This window comes from Arvicanthis niloticus, chromosome 3 (assembly GCF_011762505.2).
Source record: "Arvicanthis niloticus isolate mArvNil1 chromosome 3, mArvNil1.pat.X, whole genome shotgun sequence".
Classification (NCBI taxonomy): Eukaryota; Metazoa; Chordata; class Mammalia; order Rodentia; family Muridae; genus Arvicanthis; species Arvicanthis niloticus.
Genome location: NC_047660.1, coordinates 93,323,815 through 93,346,246, shown reverse-complemented (window position 1 = coordinate 93,346,246; position 22,432 = coordinate 93,323,815). Strand labels below are relative to the sequence as shown.

Genomic DNA, 22,432 nt, shown 5'->3' with positions numbered 1-22,432 from the left:
ATGCCTGCCTTATTACCTCGATACTAGGGTTTCAAACTCAGGTCTTTATACTTTCAAATAAACGCTCCTAACCATTTAGCTATCCCTGTAGCCTCCTAGTAAATTTCTTTTTTAAAAAAAACATTATTTTTTTCTTTATTTATTTTATGTACATATGTGTACATGCATGTATATTTGTGCACCACTTGCCTGCCTGGTACCAATGGAAGCCAGAATAGGGCACTGGATTGTACTGGAACTGGAGTCACCACATGTCGGTGCTAGGAATCCAACCTGGGTTTTCTGCTCTTAACTGCTGAGCCATCTATTCTGCCCCTCCTGATCAATTCTTAAAGCTAAAATCATTGTGCTCCATTGGGGGAAAAAAATGTACAAAAGAAAACCATTCAAGCCAAAGCCAGGCAATGAATCACCTACCAACACAATCCCAGCCAGCTGGCTGCTCGTCCAAGTGTGTCTTTTTGGGAAATGACTTTGTGTTACTTCATCCTCCTGGTGCCTGTGTCTTCCCCACACAATTTTTCCCTTCAAAAATCCTACGTCAGACTTACCCTATAATTTTATGCTATAAATTCTGTTTTCTAAGACAAAACAATTTGAAAAACTAAAGCAACTGTGGACAGAAATGAGCTTACTTGCCATAACATACACATACGTTGCTAAGAAATAAAGAGATGGAAGAAACAACCTTACAAATACTTCATAAAAATAATTTTTTTTCATCCTTGTAACAAGAGGGAAGCAGTTAAGAGCATGCACTATTTACATATGACAAAACTAAAATAAAAAAGAGGGGCCTAGTGGTTTATGCCACTGGGGTTTGAGACCAGATTCAGCTACATCAAAAATTTAAAAAACTTTCAGAGCCAGAGAGGTGGCTCAGCAAGTAAAGGCACTTGCCTACAAGCATGACCTGAAGAGGTCCTGAACAGGCCTAGCATAAGGAAAAAGCTGACTTCTCAAAGCTGTCTTCTGACCACCACACATTCACAGTAGCAGGCAAGCACCCTCCACACACATAAAATAAATAAATATAAAGATATATAATTTATAAAAATTTTGAGTGAGCTGGGTAAACACCCTGGATGGAATCTCTATTAGTTCCAGGCCAGCCAGAAATACACAGTGATGGATACACACATACAACTCAAAACAAAAAAACAAAACAGAGAGAAAAGTTTCAGTGACCTGCCCAAACAAAGTCATGCGACTAGTGCGTATGATTCCAGACCTATAGTCAGCTTGAGTCTTCAAACCAAAGAACAGCTGCTACTAGATATGTTAGCATTCCTTCTAGGCTCCACCCCACAGTTGCCAGGTAATGCCTGCCTTACTATAAAAGGGGCTGCTTGGCCCCTCCTCACTCTTACTCTCTTATTCTTTGCCCCTTCTCACTCCCCTCCTCTTCTCTCCTGGCCAGCCTCTCCTCTTCCTCCTCCCCTCTTCCTCCCCCCCCCCCCTCTGCCTTTCTATGTCTCTACTCCGTCCTCAACCCCCTTCTCCATGCCCTAAATAAACTCTATTCCACTCGGTATTCCTTGTTTGGCTGGTCCCTTAGGGGGAAGGGATGTCTCAGCATGGGCCGGTGGAGGCACCTCCTTCCACCAAACCATACTGTGCTTCTACCACATATATCCTGGCTCTTTCTTTTTTATAAAACACAAGATACCCTCCTTGTGTCTCTGTCTATAGCCAAGGCGCAACTTCTTAGAAAGCAGTATTTTGAAGGGTGCATCTTTGATCTTTGAGGCCTCTCCAGCTAACGCACTGCAGAGCTACCTTCCATCTACCCAACAGAAAGCAATGCCTTTCTCTTCTCCCACACACCACTTTCAAAAACTACTTCTTTTTTTTTTTTTTTTTTTTTTTTTTTTTTTTTTTGGTTTTTCGAGACAGGGTTTCTCTGTGTAGCCTTGGCTGTCCTGGAACTCACTCTGTAGACCAGGCTGGCCTCGAACTCAGAAATCCGCCTGCCTCTGCCTCCCAAGTGCTGGGATTAAAGGCGTGCGCCACCACCGCCCGGCTCAAAAACTACTTCTTTCCAGAATAATTTCCAACTGTTCCTGTTTTCAAGGGACCTACTCGTAACTCATCAGCAGTCCAAGAAGTTTGCGTCAGTAGATGCTTTTTCTCAATAAAGGCTGAGGCAACATGTCTCAGTCTCACACTTGACGGCTAAAATGACAAGAGCACAGAACAGTCAAAAGTTACGCAAGACAATGCTCTGTTTTTATTCCACATCTGCCTCTCTGGGTCTCCTGTGAGTCACTGTCTTTCCTGTTCACTCATCATTATAAAAACTGCCATTTTTTTTGCCCTAAAATTACATACGTTTGTTTTAATGGAGAGTTCTGTAGTAACTATGGAACCCATTCCATCTCTCACCTCCACACTTGAGCACCGACCTGTTAGCAGCCCAGAAGCCAGGTTGCTCTGACTTACCCATTCAATAGACACATATGAAATGCTATCAGAATGAGACCCTCCTGTCATAGCTTGGAAGAGAGGAAATCACATGATTATCCTGGTGTCCATACAGCCTACGGTAACAGCTACACAGGAAGAAGTCTTTCTAGAGGAGGTGGTCCCTGAGCACCCATCTCTTTAGTATTAAATAGTCCTAAAACACCCTATGAGGTCCTAAGACTTACCTGCCTGCAATCTAGTTAAAAATATAATTTGAAAGAATGATTATTTCCTTCTCTAACATGGGTCCTTAAACACTCACTTTGCAACAAATTTCAAGTTCAACAAACTCATGGATATTTGGTGCCTTTCACAAGTTTCTACAATAGGACTTAGGATGTTACCATAGGGAGAAAACGTGCACTTTTTTAAAAAAGACAATCATTTCTCTAAGTGAGAATGAATGCTTTCAACAATCCAGGATCGGAGAGGAAACCGGGTTCTAGAAAGTCCTGTTTTAATACATCAGAATGAAAGATCTCTTTGAACAGCAGAACTTAAAACATACACACGTATAGACACACAGAAACTGACCCACACAGAAACAGAGACACACATATAGAGAGACACACTGAGAAAGTCAGAAACAAGAGATACAGAGACAGCAAGACGAAGAAAGAGACGGCGAGACAGAGAGACACAGAAGACTATTGGGGAGCTTTAGCCTCCAGAAGATGAACCCCCAAACACTGCTGTGATAAACAAGCCTCTGGGCTGGAATCTGATTTGCTGGCCAGACAAAACATTACAATCTAAGGAATCCTAATCCCACCCCCACCCCATTCATCATTTCCTCAATCAAGCCCCAGAGGCTAGTAGCTCCCCGGTTTTTACTGGTTCCTGGGTTTATTGCTTGTAAACTACAATGCATACAGAGTCTTTCAGAAAGAAAAAAATAAAATAAAAAAGAAAAAGCACGGGCAAATGAAAGCAAGCGTGGCTTTAAAGCCCCATAAAAGACTGCATGTGGCAGAAATGAACTCGCCCGTGTGTACTACGAGCACCGAGGGCTCCCCTAAGCCACTCCAGGGATCTGGGATGCGCGGGCACGCCGCCCCGGCCGCGGCTGAGCAGGAGGGAGGCGGCGGGCTCACACACCTGCCCGGCTCCGGTGCCCGCGCCCGGCCGCGCCGTCCGGCCTTCGCCCGGCTCCCGCCCTCGGCCTCCCGCCCGGGCCACGCACCGTGTGCGACTGCAGACTCTGGCTCGCCTCGACGGCCGCTGTCAGCGGCACCGTGTCGTCCAGCAGCACCTTGCCGGCCGGCGGCTTCTCCATGAAGGCCATCCCGAGCCGCCGCCGCCGCTGCCTCTGAAGCCGGGGCAGGAACCGGAGGCGCCGAGCCCCGCCACCCGCCGCGTCCCGCCGCGTCCCGCCGCCGCTGCTGTCAACGCGCGCCGCCCCGCGCGCCGCCGCTGCCCGCGGGGTCCTAGCGCCGGTCGTCCCAGCCTGCCGGCTGTCAACACCGGTCCGCCCGACCCTGCTGGGTCCTAGCGCCGTACTTCACTGCTCTCATCGTGCCATGGTTGCAACTAGGCATTATGTCCCTTGCTCTCTTGGCGCCTCCTCGCCTCTGCATCTACACGCAGTACCGCAGTACCGTGAGCTCCTGGCCTTGGGCCGAGGAGCACAAAACTAAATCATCACCACCACGTCTCAGATTTAGACACTGCTTCTCTGGACTCTAACAGAACTGAGCTTTTCAGATGAACCATTCAGAAACTCAGACCCTACTGCTCCCAATCACATCATCCCTGCCAAAGGAACTTGGGACTCAGGAAGTAACAAAAACCAACATCATTGTGAACTCTCAGTCTGAGTCTGTAGACCAAATTTTCTAAACCAGATCTGGATTCAGGTTTTAAACCTGGATCTTCAGGGAAGCCTAGGTGCTACACTCTCATAACTGGATCCCACAGCGTTTGGGATCTGAACCTTTAAGCAGCAAACTCTAAGAACAGAGGTGGAAAAATAAAATAACTGATGCAAAGATTTCCCTACTTGTATGTTTGGTCCCTAGCTCTCAGTTGAGCCCAAAGGTCTTTGAACCCAAAGCACACTCAGATCTTTTAGACTCTGAGAATCTTGGTCCTAGCATTCTGGCTCCAAGAACCTCAAACTCAGAACCATCAAACTTGAGGATCAACTTCTCAGCACCAAATCTACTCTGCTTACCTTAACCCAAGATCACAATCTTCCAGGATAATAATGAAATCAAACTTAGATCAGATGACTAGGACCCCGTTCAGGATCTATTCAGAACACTGTTCTAGCATTTACTTAAGCTGTGTGATCTTGAATAAGTCACATACACACACACACCCTGAGACCTCATTCTTTCATTGGCAAAACTAAGTAGATGCCTATGTAGAATGTATAGTAGGAATGCAACCGGACGGGAAGGAACTTGGCACTTATTAAAAATCTCAAGCAATATGCATTCCATCCTGACAAGTCATAGAACAGAGATTTCTAATAAGTTTGTTTCTACTAAGTTTTTATTATTTCGCTCATAGAAACAAAGCTTCTTTGTGAATCCACCATCACTGCAATTTGACATCTTAGCAAAGGTCTACACTGCACTTAATGGTTATCCTCTTCAGAGTTCAAGCTTAGAGACTGGTGGGCAACCCGAGTAGAAAAGGGACACCAGAGTGCCTTCAGGGGCCAATGCTCAGTAGAAGGAGACCTGGGGAATCTTCTTAATTTAGTCCTAATAAATGAGACCTTTTCTTATGTCTTATTTTTATTCCAGTGTGCTTTAAAGCAGTAGTCTATCAATCTATTAAACGATGCGTCACTTTAGAAGGGTTCCACTCTTTTCTTCTATTTCTTTGTTTAAAGGCAAATGGAATATTTCATTGTCAGAGAAACAGAAACCTAAATCCTGCATTACTTATTACTCCTGTCATGGTGGGAATTGACCAAGACAAGGCCATGTTCATATTGCATTGGTGGGAACATAAAGTAGCCTAATCCTTAAGGAAGGCATTGAGTCACTCAGTGAGTATTTACTGATTTACTGAGTACCTACCATGAAATAAACTGAATGGTGGCCCTGGGATTTAATAATACATATGAAAGGCTCAAAAATGTCTCACCTTGAGACTGTAATTCTGCCTCTAAGAGGGTTATACTAAGAGAGTAATGAGAGATTTGCACAAAGGCATAGCATGTAGAGACAAGCACTTAATCCCGATATAATATTATACAAATCATGGTATAATTACCTTCTTTTTGCAAGGCTAAAGCCCAGATTATTCACCGGGGTGGGGGTTGGCATGAAGTCACAGGCCAGTCCAGGAGATCCATGAAGCTTGAAGTACCACAGACAAAGATGGCATGATAACACTGGGCAGAAAGGGAAAGTTCCTCACAGCCTTCTCTGACAGCCCTTTTCCTGACAATTCGGTTAGACATTCTCAAGGCAACAGATATCTCAAAGGCTTGGAAACGTTGGGGAGCCACTCAGACTTCGGTGGCCACTAACAGACACTTCTTCCTGTGTGGTACTACTTCCAGGAGGGAAAGGTAAATAGTACACGAATAAAAGTACTGTGGGTGGGAAACAGGAGATGGGTACTGAGTGGATGAAGGTGAGAAGGATTGGTTTGGAAGGGGACTGCCATAAGAAAGAAAAAAAAATCAAGTTCGACTCAAGAACTAGGCAAAATGTTGCCTTCACAAAGCTGAGGCTGGTCATGGCTCGGGTGCACGTTCCGAGCTACTCCCCAGTCACAGCAGCTTGGGGGTAATCAGCAGCCAGACTTCACTTTGCTTCAGCTCCCTCCCCTGTGGCATGAAGACTGGGACGGTTCCAGCAGGCAGGATTATTGAGGGCCCTCAATTGCACTGCTGCCTGAACCAGAGGCTAAGAACACACTGCAGGCTGTTGACCAAGGACGTGAGCACAGCCTTTCATGGAGAAACGGGAACTGGAAGGTTTTCCTCTCTGGAAGGGAAGGGACTGAAAAGGAATTAGAACTGAAGACTAGAGTGGCTCCTGGCATGAGATGGGACTTGTCCGGCTTCTTTCCCAGGAAAAGGAAACTGAAAGTCAGCAATATCTGATGGAAGCCAGGGACACACGCAGGGTTTCCTTCTCCTTCCTCTGGTTCTTTCCAGAAACTCTTCAGGACAAACACTCTTGCAGGGCTCATTTCTTCCTACTTACCTCAGTGAGTTCCTTGTCCAACCTCCTGAGTATCCTGAGACACACATACTGGCTCCCAACCTCACACAACCTCAATATTCATCTGGCTCACTTTCTTTTGTTTTTTTTTTCTTTCTTTCTTTTTCCCTCTCTTCCTTCTTTCCTTAGGGTTTTGGCCTTGAACTCTTGGGGACCCAACGATCCTCCTGCCTGAGCCTCTTGAGTGGCTGACTACAGATGTCCTGTGCCTGGCTCTGTCTGGCATTTGAAGTCAGTCACATAGACCGAATATGGGAAACTTCTCAGGTCAGGGCTGCTCAAATAGACTTGTGTTTCTAGTTCTGGGCTGCATAAACTGATAAGGAACTAGAAAATGCCATGCTTTGCCTTTTTGCATACACACAACCACTTGGAGGCTAGCAGAATTTTTATATTCTGCTATGTTGCCAAATGTTTAGACAGCTCAAGGGATGTTTATCTAACAACCTGAGGTTTGGCCAGATTGATTGAACATAATGGATTTTAGTGAGGAAATTTCTAGCCCTGACAACGGCTGTACAGAATCAGATCACAGAAGCTTGTGAAACTCAGTATTTCCTAAGAGGGTGTGTTAGTATTCTGTCTAAACTCCACCTCCACAGTTACCTGGCAATAGCCAGGTATGCTCCTCCCCACAGTTGCAGGCCTGGCCCACTATAAAGGGGGCTGCTTGCCTCCTTCTCTCTCTTACTCTCTTGATCTCTTGCCTCTAGCTCCTTTCTATCCCCTCCTCCCTCCCCCTTCCCCTTCTTCCTCTCTCTCTCTCTCTCTCTCTCTCTCTCTCTCTGCCTCCTGGCTCCCCTCCCCATGCCCTCAATAAATTCTATTCTATACTATAATGGTGTGTGACTGGTCCCTCAGGGGGAAGGGATGCCTCTGCCTGGCCCGCTGAGACATCCCCTTCCCCCATACCTCTCCACACACCCACAGAACATACTCTCTTTATCTTTTTATAAACACTTCAGGGTGGCCTTACAACTCCAAATGATTTTATTTTTGAAATACTCATGGTCTGAACATTGAACAACAAAAATTAACTCCTAATAGCCATTCATATGCTGACATTTTTCTGCGTCAACACTGGGAAAATATCTGTTCAGGGGCATAAGGTCAAAACAGTTTACAGTTAAGAGCCAGTTTAGAAATAAAGTGTGAAATCTATTAATCTTGTTTGACTGACAGACACATTATTTGGGTTTTCTTCTAGCTGGTCATTCAGCGCCAACTCCAAAGTTTTCTGAAGATGCTAAGAGTTCTGCTCTTTGCAATCCAGATGAACACAGCGAGTAAAGAGTACCTGGAGCCCTGTGGCGGTCCCACATGCAGCCAGCCATGTGAGCCAGGAATAAGGGCACAGTGCCCGATTCTGCTGACCTGGAACTAGGTAATCAACTAAGCCAGCACGCTAGGCAGTCCCAGCAGCACAGCTGCGCAGTGACAGTCAACCCCTGGTAGACTGTTTTAATATAAAGCCTTAATAGAAGCGATTTAACAGCAATTTTCTCAGGGAGTAAATTGGCCTGTGAATTATACTCTAGAAACATAAAAGAAAAATGACTTATAGTTTGGCACAAAATGAAAACCCGCGGTTATCTCAGAGGTACTGGTGTGCACTTAAGAGATTTCTTTTTCTGGATGAACACACAAGTCGGGTCCACAAGATAAATGGGGGCCATGGGGAGGTACTACCTATTAATCTAAGATTTGCTGCTGGGGAGGGGGGGGATGAGTGGCACTTCAGCAATATGGAAATGTTTCCAACAGAATATAACAGTTAAGCAATTTTCCAGTACATTAGGCTAAAATTGCTTAAGATGGGTATTCTTTCTGTGGCAATCAAGCATCACATCAATCGCAGGCTTATAATGCCCCTAATATGGAAAGTGCTAGACAAATTGGACTACTTTAGTCATTACTTCTGCACTCACTTCCATATGTGACCTGGTATACTCAAGGCCCCCTCCCAGTGATCAGCCCCTTTCATTGTAAGATAGTCACTCCTTCTGGCACCTCATGTGGGCATGAGAAAGCCAATGATCCTTTCTCCTCACGGCTGTTCTCACAGAGCATGAGCAGCTTGCCAGCCTTGGCTCTTGTCACCACATGTAGAGAGACTGCTGACTCTACTCTGTTCATAGGGATCAAAGGTCATGGCCACCCCAGACTATTTATAATACGAAAATGCTCTAAATGAGAAGCTACTTTCAAAGTCACAGTGTGACCTCTCCCTCCACTCCCCACTTGGCCTGCATAACTTTTTCTTTTGATGGGTTGGGATAGACAGCTGATCTTCCTACCCTGCTTCCAGGTTTCTATTCATCTAACTGATCCTTAGAGCTTTCATATTCTGAAGATAAGCTCTGAATGACATTTAGGAAAAGGGTAGGTGGCCTGCACAGCGGTACACATTTGTTTTCCCAGCACTTGGGAAGCCTGAACCAGAGGGTCTTGAATTCAAAGCCAGCCTAGACTATGTGGCATGACCATCACTAGGGGTGAGGGGTGAGGGACAGGTTTGGGGTGGAAACCATAGGTATGTAATAAGGAAATGCTCCAGCTACAGCAGGGAGTATCAATCTGAACGGATTTAAGAATTCTACTTTAACAAAACACTACTGAAATTGACAGTGCTCCAGGAATGAAAACACTGTAAGATCCACAGTGACAGGAAAAAGGAAGCTCCAGTTTGAATCTTGGATGACCTATGTCAAAAAAAAAAAAGGGGGGGGGGGGCTATTAACTTTATAAAAGCTGTTTCAAGAATTAAATTAGCTTATCAGAAATATAAAGAACTGGTAGCTACTAGTATTAATCACACCATGCTGCATTTATGGGTCTAGCTGCTAAGTCCCAGTTCTAAGATGAGTTCTGCAGGAGTGTGCACTGTGACTTGCCTACAACCGAGTCACTGTTAAATGAACCCAGCCTGCAATGCTGCCCACTCTGAGACTTACAACAGTACCGTTGCTCCTGACATTGACTTCGGGGGTTTTACTCACCCCTTCACATACTGGAGGAAGGCAGAATAGGTTTCTAACTCACTTTAGACACATGACTGCCCTCTAGTGTCTACAAGAATTCTTCCTAGTAAGCTATTCAACTGCTCCAGGACTAAGTGCCTTGCTGAGCAACCATGAGGACCACCAGAATCCATGTTTACAAACGAAAACCCAGGCATAGTGGCTGTGTTTATGTATATGTATATGTATATGTATATGTATATGTCCCAATGCTTGGGGAAGTGGGGACAGGTGGAGTTTTTAAGCTCACTGGCCAGCCAGCTTCATCTAATTACTGAAATTACTAATGCCAGCAAGAGCCAAAAAGACAAAGTGAATCTTGTCAAGAGTAATGACACCTAAGCCTGTCATTTGGCCTCCACATCCACAAAAATCTGGTTACTTAAGATGACACCAGAAGGAATGCCTTTCCCAGAAAATATGGAATAGGTGATACATCCTCCTAAGTTTTGTAATAGAAACAGATGCCATGCCCTGCTGATGTTGTACTTGTAATCAAAGCATCTAGCTAGGATCATTTAACCTACTGAACACAGGTAAACCACAGGTATACAGATACACATTTAAAAGGTACTGGCTGCTAGGGATGACTGTTTAATACTAAGACATCTGACACATTTGCGCCATAACCCCAAGTTCTTAAAAGGGGAGGGAGGGGGTGCTGGAGAGATGGCTTAGCAGTTAAGAGCACTGACTGCTCATCCAGAGGTCCTGAGTTCAATTCCCAGCAACCACATGGTGGCTCACAACCATCTGTAATGGGTTCAATGCCCTTTTCTGGAGTACCTGAAGACAGCGACAGGGTACTCATATAAATAATAAATCTTAGGGAAAAAAAAAGGGGGGGGGACGAAAAAACTCGGCCTCCCTCAGCCAGCATGTACTTACACCTTTATTTTCTTTTTGAGACAGGGTCTAAATAGTCCTGAAACTTGTTATGTAGACCAGGCTGGTCTCAAACTCAAGAGATCTTCCTGCCTCTGCCTGGAATTAAATGTATGCATCACCACACCCAGCCCTGCTTATACCTTTATATATATAATAGTTTTATTGTTTATTGTTTTTTGTTTTATTGCTTTTCTTGTTTTTTTGTTTTTAAAGTAGATTCACATTTTCAAGAGAGAGAGGGAATTAGAATCCTTATAAAACCCTGGGATGCAGTGCCTTTGCATCCCAGATGCTTTCCTTCAGGTTTCAAATACTAACATATTGGCCAACTCTCTGAAAGATCAGTACATCAACTTGTTCAACTGTAGAACAGCCAATTTCAAATTCAGAAAAGCCACTCAATTCACCCATGGGAAGCCACACAGGAGGAGAATACTGGCTAATATTTCTAGGCCCAGCCCTCTGATTAAATTTATGTTTCTATTATTTCCAACAATGCTGCAGTGTTAGGACCTTATATAACTGAGTCATAGCCGGGCAGTGGTGGCGCACGCCTTTAATCCCAGCATTTGGGAGGCAGAGGCAGGCGGATTTCTGAGTTTGAGGACAGCCAGGGCTACACAGAGAAACCCTGTCTCAAAAGAAAAAACAAAACAAAACAAAAAAACTGAGTCATGCCTGCATGTAAACCCCTCACCAGTAACAGCAAAACCCCTGAAAGGCAAGTCACATAGAAATTTGAATTAAATGGCATTTTCTGTCTTTATTGTTTTGAAACAGCGTCTCTCTATACAGCTCTGCATGTACGTCTGTATACCATGTGCATGTAGTTTTAGCACAGGCCAGAAGACAGTGTTGGATCACCTGAGACAGGAGTCATATTCAGTTGTGAGTCACCATGTGGGTACTAGGAATTGACCCCAGACCTCTGGAAGAGCAGCCAGTGATCTTAACTGATAAGCCGTCTCTCCAGCCCCTCTGAATTGTTTTTAATTGGAAAAAATCCAAACCTTGATAGATGATGAGATCTTGCACAGATTTAAATCTGGACAAACCATGAGCCAATCTGGAACTCTCCCCTTCCACACACAGCTTCTGGGTGTGCCAGCAGTACTTCAAGAAGAGCAACAGCCCACCTCCAGATGTCACGTGACAACAAGAGCACAGGTTTTTGAACGTGTAACTTTTAACTAGTATTTCAGGATCCAGGAGCTTCTGGGACCATAATTTTAACCCAGCCTTCCATAACGGTCTTCTTACTTTCTACCACACAACAGGACACTGCAACAACAGCAACAGACTGCTTCAACCTTCTCACTTCTGCAGATGCTAAAACCACTTCTCCAACATATAAAGGAGCAGGAAATTTAATTTCCTGGGAAAGAAACACACAGCCTGGCCCTGGCATTTTAGTGCCCAGGAGTGCTGAAATAAGTCCATTTATCAAAACTCCATGCACAACTGTCTTTCCAAACTTGGTGTGTTTTGCAAAATCTTCACTTAAATGCAAAGGATTGGTATCTCCTGTTAACTCCGAGAAGGTAGCCACATCCCGCTGTGTGAAGGCTCTGCTGAGCTCGGCTCGGTCTCCAACTTTCATGTGCATATACTGAAAACACTGCCCTGTTGGTGCAGTGTGATGTTGCCACAGTCTCCTCTGAAGCCCACTCCACATCTTCAGCATCTCCAAATGTCACCAACAGGGGCTTTAGCCTGCTCTGTTTTCCAACTATGTAGACACCTAAAGACACTGTGGAGAGTGGACGCATCTGGAACTGTAAGAGTATTCAATCCAGTACTTGCTCCCTGCTATTGCCAGATAATGCGAGGAGAAAGGGAGACACCTAGAAGAGAAGAACAGGTTAACCCAAGCTGTATGGAAAGAACGAGGATCGCAGAAACATGTAGATTTCACAGCATGCCCAGAACTGCAGCAGTCACATTTTAAAGGGCATCATGGAAGCCCTGGCTGAACAACAAGCCGGGAAACAGCCTGCCAAGATATCTCTGGTGTAACATTCAGTAAGAAAAGACTTTATCACAAGAATTCCAAGTTTGACATCCAAATATCTCTAGTATATATAACTGTAACTTTTATTCGCCTGATGTAATTGTTGTCTCTGAGGCTTACTGCCATCTGCTAAGTTCAAGGCCTAGTCCTGGAAGCTCCTAGCCTCCATGTAGTCTTATCAAGGCCTAGAATGTTTTCATCCTCTGAAACTTACTAACAAATAAGCTCACCCCCTTCCTAGTTCTTTCTGAGCTCTGGCTGCCTGATTCAACTCTGCTGTTCAGACTCAAACTCCTCTCCAAACTGACTGATACTGACTGATGCTATCTGGCTTCTCAGCTTCCCCTGAATTGCTCTGCTTGGCCTCTAACTGACTCTAGGAATCTGTTCTAAGTTTCTGGCTCCTTCTGTCTTTCTCGTTTTCTCTCCAATGGGTCACTGTAAAACTCTCCCAGAAAACTGCTTACTTCTTCCCCTTTCTTCTATGCTGCTCTCTTAAGTAACCTCTTTCTCCTCTCCTGAGAGCTGGGCATAGCCTACCCTATCAAATCTTTCTAACTCAACATTTTGTCACTCAGTTAAGACATCACTTTTAAACATGGATGCTTCCTTCTTCAAACTAACTTTATCTTCACTGCTTAGGATTAAAGGTGTGTGCTAAGGGCATGTCTGTAGTCCAGCCAGAGACTGAAGGTGTGTGCTAAGGGCATGTCTGTAGTCCAGCCAGAGACTGAAGGTGTGTGCTAAGGGCATGTCTGTAGTCCAGCCAGAGACTGAAGGTGTGTGCTAAGAGCTAAACCACACCACAACTAAAAACAGTTTTTTGGTTTTGTTTGTTTTTCAGTAAATAACACAATCTCTAGATTCACAGTGAGAGCAAATATCCTGCAACAAGGGTGACTTAAAATCTGACCACTCGGCCTCAGTTCCAGAAGCAGATAGATGCTGGGTTGTCCTTGCTAGACGTTAACTTCTTTACAGAAGCTAAGTATGAGGCACACCCGACCCACCAGTGCTCAGCAGCTCTTGGACTGTAAAGGGAAAGCCGTTACCTGAATCACTCTGAAGGCACACTTCTTACTTTTATAGGCTCCAAGTAAGGTCAAAGAACTCCATAATTTGGCCAGACCACTGTATAAAGATCAAAAAGACATAAAGATGTATGCTGTAACAGTGTTTAGTACTTTTGCTTGTGATGGTCCAGTTTTAATAAATCAGAAGGATTATGAAATAGAACCCTAGAAATAAAAAATGTATCACAGAGAATAAAACGAGCCCCAAGAACCTTTTTTAAATGTACACATTTCTGACTTTAAAACTATAACCATCAACTGGGAAACTCGCTGTGATTAATCACAAGGTTCTCTCTGTCTAGTATAACCCCAGGTAAAGGTGTAGTACCAAGGAAGTGTTCAAGAACTTGAAAGACCAGTCAGGGGCTGATCCGATGCAATCACACCAGAGTCTTTACTTACAAGCTCCAGCTTGAGCTTAATTCACCACTGCCCCACAAGACAGTTCTGATGGAGGAAGAGCCCTGAACACTCATTGGGACAAGGTTTTATAGATGATGGCAAGTGAGGGTTGAGTGTTTCTGGCCTAACAAGCATCTAATTGGGGTGCAACTGTGGCCTTTAGCATAACTGGCTAATGTTGGGAGCCAAACCATAACCTTAACTTCTGTTTTATTTTTAATTGGTGGTTATTAGGCAGGGGTAGGCTTGTAACCTGGAGATGCAGATTTATTGAGGGAATAACTTGAAAACTGGTACTAGATACTGATTTGTTGGAGACACAGGTCTTGTTGGGGGGTAGCCTGGAAACTGAAGGTACCGGACTGTTCATTTACTTGAGTTTAAACTTAGGTCAGGATCCCTAAGATGAAGTCTGAACCCCAAAAATGTGGTGTCTCAGAGGAATGTTCATATTAACTCTGGTGTAAATTCCCCAAAAGTGCTCAGGGTTCCAGCCACACACTGTCATCCTGAAAGCCTCTTTACTGTGCTGTCCCACCACTCTCTCTGCCTGTTATTCTATAACTGTCTCAAGGTCATACCTGCTACATATTCTCAAGATGGCCGACAATGTCTTCTCATCGTAGGTGAGAACATCCACAGGTAAAGCAGCACCAACCTAAGTATGGACAATACTATTAGACTTCCGTGCTCACTCACTAATGAAGCCAGTCTTCCAACCAACACTGCTGGTGTGCTGGTGTGCCTGCTAAGAGCTCCCACTGTCTGGAATGTTCCTATCCCTTTTCATGATACCTCCTCACCTTTGCATCTGTGTTTAATGAGTTCCTTCTCCAGCTGGTGAGATGGCTCAGTAGGTAAAGGTGCCTAGTACAAAGCCTGATGACCCAGTTTGATCCCAGAACCCATATGGTGCACGGAGAGAACTAACTCTGTCCTCTGACCTCGACACACGTGCACACAAGCACGTTTATGTGTACCAATACACACACACACTGAGAAAGAGACATCATTTGTATGCACATATATTTATGTGTGTGCTTCCACACAGGCAACTTCTTGTAACTGCCACCACTACCAAGATAAAAACCTGAACCACCACAAGACTCTTCCTATTGGTCCTTTATCACTTATACTCACTAACTCCGGGCAACCACTTCTTTCTACAGGTTATACTGTAGGAAGAGCATTACACACAAAGAATTACCCAGTAAGTAACTTAGCTAGGGCTGGTTTTTTTCCAGTTAGCGTAGTTTTCTAGAGCTCTGCCAGCACTGTCCTTTTCCCTGATGACTATATCAATGATATGAATATACGATCACTAAACAATCATCCATTAAAGAACACGTGATGTTGTGCACCATGTGCCTGCCTGGTGCCTGAGGAGCCAGAAGAAGAGAACAGATCCTACAGAAGTAGAGCTACAAGACAGTCATGTACCACTGTGTGGGTACTGGGAACTGAACTCGGGTGCTCTGTAACTACTGGGACCTCTCTAGGCCAAGTATAGGTTTCTGTTTTAAATTATTTTTTATATTTACTTATTGTGTGCCTGAGTATGTGCCCTGATGTGTATATGGAAGTCAGAGGACAACTTGAAGAAGTCAGTTCTTTTCTTCCACCATATGGGTTCCAGGGACCTTTACCTGCTAAGCCATCTCACCTGTCCATGTCTATAGGCTCTCATGTTAATGGAAGTTTTCAGTTTTCTGGGGTAAACACCCATGAGTACTACTGTTGAATCATATGTTACATAATTAGTTTATGTTGCAGTTGGTACACATGCCCCTAGTACCCTCATGTATTTTCATGTGCTTCTTTGCCAATTGTACTCTCTCTAGTGAAATGTCTGTGAAAGTTTTAGCCTATTTTATTCTGACTGTTTTCTTATGATTGGGGATCCTTAGGGTGTGATGGGGTCTTGCTACATATAACCTTGATCATCCAACTTAGCCTGTCGAGTGCTGTGACTACAGGTGTAAATCATTATACCCAACACTACTGGGTTCTGAGAATTCTTTCCAATAGCCTAGATAATACTTCTTTGTCAGACATACACTTTTCAACCTATATCTCATCTTTCCATCTTCTTAACACAGTCTTTGCAGAGTATATTTGATAAGGTACATGGAAAACTTGAACACAATAAATCAGCCAGGGGTGTTCTTGGCAATCAACCCTATCTGTGCTCTTCCCCTCCATTTCCAAAGTTCAACTTCTGTTAGGTGAAAGCTCAGGGCGACTGCTCCAAGTGCTGGTCTGTGCCAGGCTGAGAAGCACATCGGAATGTCAGCCAGCATCACTAAGCACAGTTTGCTTCTGCTCACACTCTTAGATTTTTCTATTACTTTAAGGTTTATTTATTTTTATGTTTGTTTTCCCCACGTGCATGTGTGTCGCTACACGTTTGGAGGTCTGTTTGCCCACCTGCATATGTATGCATGCCTGTGCCACTGCAAGTGTATGGAGGTGAGAAGAAACTCTCAAGAGCTGGTTCTCTCCTTCTACCATATGGCTTCCAGGGACTGAACTCAGGACATCCTGCTGTCCCTTGCACTGTTTTATAAAGAGGCGTCCTCACTGAAACATGCTAGTGAGCATGCAAGCCCTTCACCTTTTCAAAGATGGGTAATGTCTCCCGGTTACCAGTCTAGACTATAACTTAATAGCACTGTTCAAGAACAAACCATTGTCTAATAGGTTTCTTGTCAAATATAAGATACACTAGAATAACCTATAGAATTTATTATTTCTGAAAGCTGGCTTCTGCAGTTTCTAGTACAGCTTTAAAAAGATATATTTTTGTATTTCTTACAACCTGGTTTTTCTAGACTGGAAATGATGTTGCAAGCCTTTAATCCTAGGGCTTTGGAAGCTGATGCAGGTGGCTATATGATTTTGGGTTTTTTCTCTCTTCCCCTCTCCCGCTAACTCCAGCCCCTGCTCATTCTGACCCAAAGGTTTATTTATTTATTATATGTAAGTACACTGTAGCTGTTTTCACACAACCATATGAGGCATCAGATCTCATTACAGATGGTTGTGAGCCACCATGTGGTTGCTGGGAATTGAACTCAGGACCTCCGGAAGAGCAGTCAGTGCTCTTAACCACTGAGCCATCTCACCAGCCCAGCTCTGTGATTTTGATGCTAGTCTGGTTCACAGAGCACGTTCCAGACAACCTTGAGACAGAGGGCCTGTCTCAAACAAATGAACAAAAATGTTCTTTTTCTTTTTCTTTTTTGGGTAACAGGTACAACCAGGCCCAAGGTAGACCATGATTCCACCAGTGAGTTATGTCCTCAGTCTCTTTTCTAAAATTTCTTACAAAAACCTTAAGAATGTTCATCTGCCAAGTGATTCCATACCTCCCCAAATAGGTCTTTCAGGGCTGAAACAATCAGCTGTTTAAACTGGGCTACATTCAGTCCAACTCCATGTTCTTGAAACTCTCTGTAAAAGATATTAAGAGGAGAAAATATCACATTAAATGCCATGCTTTTCTGGTTCATAAAAAAGAAACAATCAAACAAAAAAAGGTTATGTAAAACAGAACTCACAAGCAGACTTTCATGTAGTGGTACTCCGAGGGGCTCTTGTAAACTACTCTTTCATATGCAGTAGCTGGCATCTTCCAACATGGGTACGGTACCTACAGGAGTCAAGAGGGCTCATAACTATCAGGTGTAGTGTTATTAATAGTAGTACTGCAGTTTTAACGGCAACTTGCCCTATTTTCTATGTTGGGACTCTATGAGCAAGAAGCCAACTAGATGTAGCCCCTTGGCCTTGGACCTGAACTATAAGCCCAAACATAGTTGTTTATAATTTACCTAGTCTGTGGTGTTATTACTGGCAACAGAATACGTATGAATATGTATTGCTCTTTTCATGTATTGAGTGGGGAGGGGGCAGCTATGTAGCCCAGGCTGGCTTTTTACTTGTATCTCCTGCTTCATCCTCCAGTGCTGGGATTATGAGTGTATATAGAGCACTCCACACTCAATGCCATTTCAAAGGCCTCTCAAGAACTTCCAATGTGCTGATCCCTTTAAAAAAAAAAATCTCTTTCCTTGAATCCATTCAGACCTTGCTTTTCCCCTGGACAAAGGGAGAAAAGCTCTCATTCCCATTTCAATGTCTCCGCCTTCAGGAAGGCTTTCTCAAACTTGTTCTGTAGATTTTGTTATGTAATGTCTTGTCATTGGGCCCAAGAGACTGGGGACCCTCTACCTCTTACCCAAATCCACACTGTTATGGAACATTTCAAGAACCTCTCTGAGTCAGACCCAATTCCAAGCACTCTTAGATGGTGACAGCCAGAAAAAGGAAGTTGAAAGCAACTTCCCTCTTTCCTGGGTCCAGCAGGGCACACGTTCAACAAAACACCTGCCACATATGTGACTGAGGTGATGGTATATAGGCTTGGATGTCCAGTGTATCTAGGTGGTTTCAGGACAGCAGCCACAGTTACTTGATGCTCCTTTGTCAGCAACCAATCTCTATGAGAACCTTGTTTACTTTAATCATTCACCACCTGACTAACACATGCCAATTGTTTTAGGCCTTGCCAACTTCCTGAGGCATACTGACAAAGGCAGAGTTAAGTGCTTTAAGCCTGAGACTTAGGGCACCAAAACTAAGGAGCAGTCTGAAGGTAGATGGTGGTAATGATCACAAGATACATATGACAAAAAAAAAAAAAAAAAAAAAAAAGAGAGAGAGAAAAAATTAAATGACACACTGTATATTTTTCTTTGTTTTGGTTCTGTTTCTTGGTGTAGTTCTGGTTGTATTGAAACTTACTCTGTAGATCAGGTTGACCTCGAACTCAGAGATCCACTGCCTCTGATTCCCAAGTGCTGGGATTAAAGGCATGTACCACCAGTCTCTGGCATGCATATATATATGTGTGTGTGTGTGTACACACACACACACATATATATGCATACATACATATACATACATACATACATATATACATACACACACACACTTACATCAGTTTGTACTCTAGTTCCAGAGGATCCAACACTCTCTTTTGTTCTTTCTGGCCTCTGTCGCAACATGATACAGAGACACAATACAGGCAAAATACCATACACATTAAATAAGAACAAAGTAACCTTTAAAAAGTGACTTAATCACTTTTGCATAGGCTTGAATTCTCAGAGTAAGACAGTACTGCCCCCTGCAGGCTGTACAGAGATGGAGGTGCCCTATCATACTCAATAGGTTCAACACTATTGGTGCCTTTTACTGACTGCAGGAATGTTCACAAACATCTTATTAGCAAGTGCCTCTTACCTGGGCTTTCACTCTTCTGCCCTCTCTCTAATCTACGCAGCTGCCACTGTGTGTGTGTTAAGCCACATCACAACCGTGTTCAAACACTGCAATGCTTCTCCAGAGTAAGGTCTAAGCCTTCGAGACAAGGCTCTGATCTCGTGTTTAGCCATTCCTTCACGACCTCAGTTCTGTCCTCTGTGAATCAAATATAAGGACATGGCCACTCCTAAGTCTGGTTGAGGAGAAAGTTTACTGTAGACATGAAGAAGAGCACAGCCAGAAGTATCTAGAAGGATCCAGACTGAATCTGGCCAATAGAATAGCCTGGGCCATGAGAAGAGCAAGAGAAGAGGAACAAAGAGTGTGCAGGAATCAAGAGACCCATCAGGAGACTGCATAATGAATAATCAAAACGGCTGAATGACATAGGAAAGAGAAGCTGAGGGAAGTGAATCGAAGCACAGGAGCTGGAGAGGTTTAGGGCAGGAGAAGGGGTGTGTGAGCCAAGACCACTCTAACAGGAACTTGTAAGTATGGACTGAGAGAACCTGGAGGCTAACACAGACCTCCATATACTAATAGGCACCACAGACATAGGTTAATGGAGAAGCAATATTTCCTTTGCCAGAAATAAGACTCTTTTCATTCAGCAAGTAGAAACTACCTTCTTAAACCCCTGAAGGAATCCTGACCTTTGTCTAAATGCCAGACTTTAAGGAAAGGACTTATTTATTTATTTGGTTTTATTTCTCTGTGTATCGGAGCCCGGGAACTCAGAGAGGCCCGCTTGCCTCTGCCTCCTGAGCGCTGGGATTAAAGGCGTGTCGGAAAACAATTTCTTGAGACCTAACACTCTGGGCTTCCTCCTCCTCCTCTTGGTCTCAAGCCAAAATCGCCTTCGGATAGCCACGTGTCTCACACTCTCTTGCCTCTTTCACCTTGCCTAATGTGTCCCACTGCCCGTCTTACCTATTATGGTACCAACCCCTCCCTGCCCAGTTCTTTCAAGTCTTACTCCCCTTCTGCTTCCCACAGTGCCCGCACTCCGAAACAGAGATGTTTCATTCCCTAGTGCTTCTCACGGACTCAAACGAGTGTCTTGAACACGTGGGGACACAAAATACAACTAAAGCAATCATTTAAAAGCCGATTCACACTGCTGCTGAAGAGTAAGATTGTTTACAACCTTGTTAGATTAACAACCGTTACTGATTTAGCGCCCACCTCGAAGGTAGTGCGCCCGGCAAAACGGCTGGATCAGTCTTCCCGGTCATCGTCTGTAACCGGGACCTCAGCCACGCAGTACGGAGCACGGTGGTGGCTCTCAGACTGACACGACAAATGAGAAGAACCTAAGGTCCGCCACACTTCCACCCTGTGCTTGCGCCCGCTCCCGCATCGCGCATGCGCACCTGCCGCGCGCCGTTAAGTCGTCCCCGGCGCAGAACGAAGCGGCACACTGGAATAACCGCGTTCCTGACTCTTGCACCCTGTTAGAATTCGGTACGGGTCGGAGTTTCCACGCAGCAGCCCAAGTTTGGGCCTGGAAAACTGGCGGACTTACATTTGACTCTGTTTCGCACCGCCCCACAGACGCACAACAGGACGTGACGTCACCACGCGGCGTCCGTCACTGGACCATTGCGTAACCTCAGCAGGGGTTGTGGACGAACAGCTTCTGCGCCCTCTAGCGCCCACTCCCGGAACTGGCGTCAGACACTCTTCACGGTCATTTATTCTACATTTGTTCTCAACAGGTTATATCAAACATCTCTCCTGGACTCTCTGACACTCTCTCTCTCTCTCTCTCTCTCTCTCTCTCTCTCTCTCTCTCTCTCTCTCTCTCTCTCTCTCTCTCTCTCTCTCCCTTTTTTCTTTACTTCCTTTCTTTCTTTTTAAAAAAGATTTATTTATTTTATGCGTATGAGTACACTGTAGTTGTCTCCAGACACATCAGAAGAGAGCATCAGATCCCATTACAGAGGTTGTGAGCCACCATGTGGTTGCTGATAATTGAACTCAGGACCTCTGGAAGAGCAGTCAGTGCTCTTAACCTCTGAGCCATCTCTCCAGGGCCCTCCTCCTCCTCCTCTCATTCTACTTCTCCTCCTACCCCTCCCCTCCTTCCCCACTCCTCCCCCTACTCCTCCTTCTCCTCCTCCTCCTTCTTTATGCAGTGCCAGGGATCAAAACCATAGCCTCGTCTATGCTAAGCAAGTCCTCTACCACCAAGCTAAAGCTGAGCACAGGGACATCTGTGTCAGGCACTAAAGACAAGATCCTCTGTCAATATCTCTTTGTGGCTCCTAACACACACTGGAGGTTCCATTTTGACATGGAAAGATCCAGCTGCCCCCATTTCCAGATGTAAGTTATGTCACTTCCGCATCTAGTCACCAAGTACTTGTTCAGAATCCGTTGTGCACTAGAGACTGTTCTGAGTGCTGGCAACTCAGGAGAATAAGATATGGTCCTTGTATTCATGTGACATACTGTGTATATTTAACAGTAATAATAGCAGCTAGAATTTACTTGTGGGCCAGGCACCATACAGAAGATTTCATGTAAGTTATCTAATGGAATCTCAAGCAACCTTGAGGTCGCTATTATTGCAATAGTCCCTATTTACAGAAGGGGAACTGAGGCAAGGGAGAGACTAAATTGTTTGCCTTTAATTATGGTTACCAGTGTTATTACCAATTATCTGCTTTGGCCAATATGATGGTTTGTATATGCTCAGCCCAGGGAGTGGTGCTATTAGAAGGTATGGCCCTGTTGAAGTATGTGTGTCACCGTGGGCATGGGCTTTAAGACCCTTATCCTAGCTGCCTGGAAGCCAGTCTTCCACTAGAAGCCTTCAGATGAAAATGTAGAACTCTCAGTTCTTCCTGGATGCTGCCATGTTCCCACCTTGATGTTAAAGGACTGAACCTCTGAACCTGTAAGCCAGCCCCAATTAAATGTCCTTTATAAGACTTGCCTTGGTCATGGTGTCTGTTCACAGCAGTAAAACCCTAATTAAGACAGCCAGTGATGTCCAGATTGGTTCAGATGCACCATCTTAACCCAACTACCTACTGAGGTGGTCTCTGG

The 22,432-nt window shown here is 44.5% G+C and overlaps 3 protein-coding genes across 14 annotated transcripts in view; all 3 read right to left on the bottom strand.

The window, feature by feature from the left end:
* Window positions 1-3,863, bottom strand: part of Pxk (PX domain containing serine/threonine kinase like) — a 62,355-nt gene extending 58,492 nt beyond the window's left edge. For all 10 annotated transcript variants that reach the window (XM_034497238.2, XM_034497241.2, XM_034497234.3 and 7 more), the window contains exon 1: window positions 3,650-3,863. In XM_034497238.2, the coding sequence (XP_034353129.1) occupies window positions 3,650-3,751 (102 nt within the window). In that variant the 5' untranslated portion in view covers window positions 3,752-3,863. The remainder of the gene's footprint in view (window positions 1-3,649) is intronic.
* A 7,444-nt stretch (window positions 3,864-11,307) lies between these two features.
* Window positions 11,308-20,959, bottom strand: Rpp14 (ribonuclease P/MRP subunit p14). Of its 3 annotated transcripts, none has more exons than XM_034497252.2 (6): window positions 20,904-20,959; window positions 17,611-17,702; window positions 17,419-17,503; window positions 14,632-14,708; window positions 13,628-13,706; window positions 11,308-12,408 (listed from the first exon to the last, which is right to left on the bottom strand). In XM_034497252.2, the coding sequence occupies exons 2-6, from the start codon at window positions 17,679-17,681 to the stop codon at window positions 12,352-12,354; spliced, it is 369 nt and encodes a 122-aa protein (XP_034353143.1). In that variant the 5' UTR covers window positions 17,682-17,702; window positions 20,904-20,959; the 3' UTR covers window positions 11,308-12,351. The 3 variants fall into 3 exon arrangements, with proteins under 3 accessions (XP_034353143.1, XP_034353140.1, XP_034353142.1); XM_034497249.2 differs by having other exon boundaries at window positions 20,752-20,938; XM_034497251.2 differs by lacking the exon at window positions 20,904-20,959 and adding an exon at window positions 20,564-20,739.
* On the bottom strand, window positions 11,748-12,248 carry Htd2 (hydroxyacyl-thioester dehydratase type 2). Its single transcript, XM_034497248.2, has one exon. The coding sequence runs from the start codon at window positions 12,246-12,248 to the stop codon at window positions 11,763-11,765; it is 486 nt and encodes a 161-aa protein (XP_034353139.1). The 3' UTR covers window positions 11,748-11,762.
* Window positions 20,960-22,432: the final 1,473 nt, after the last annotated feature.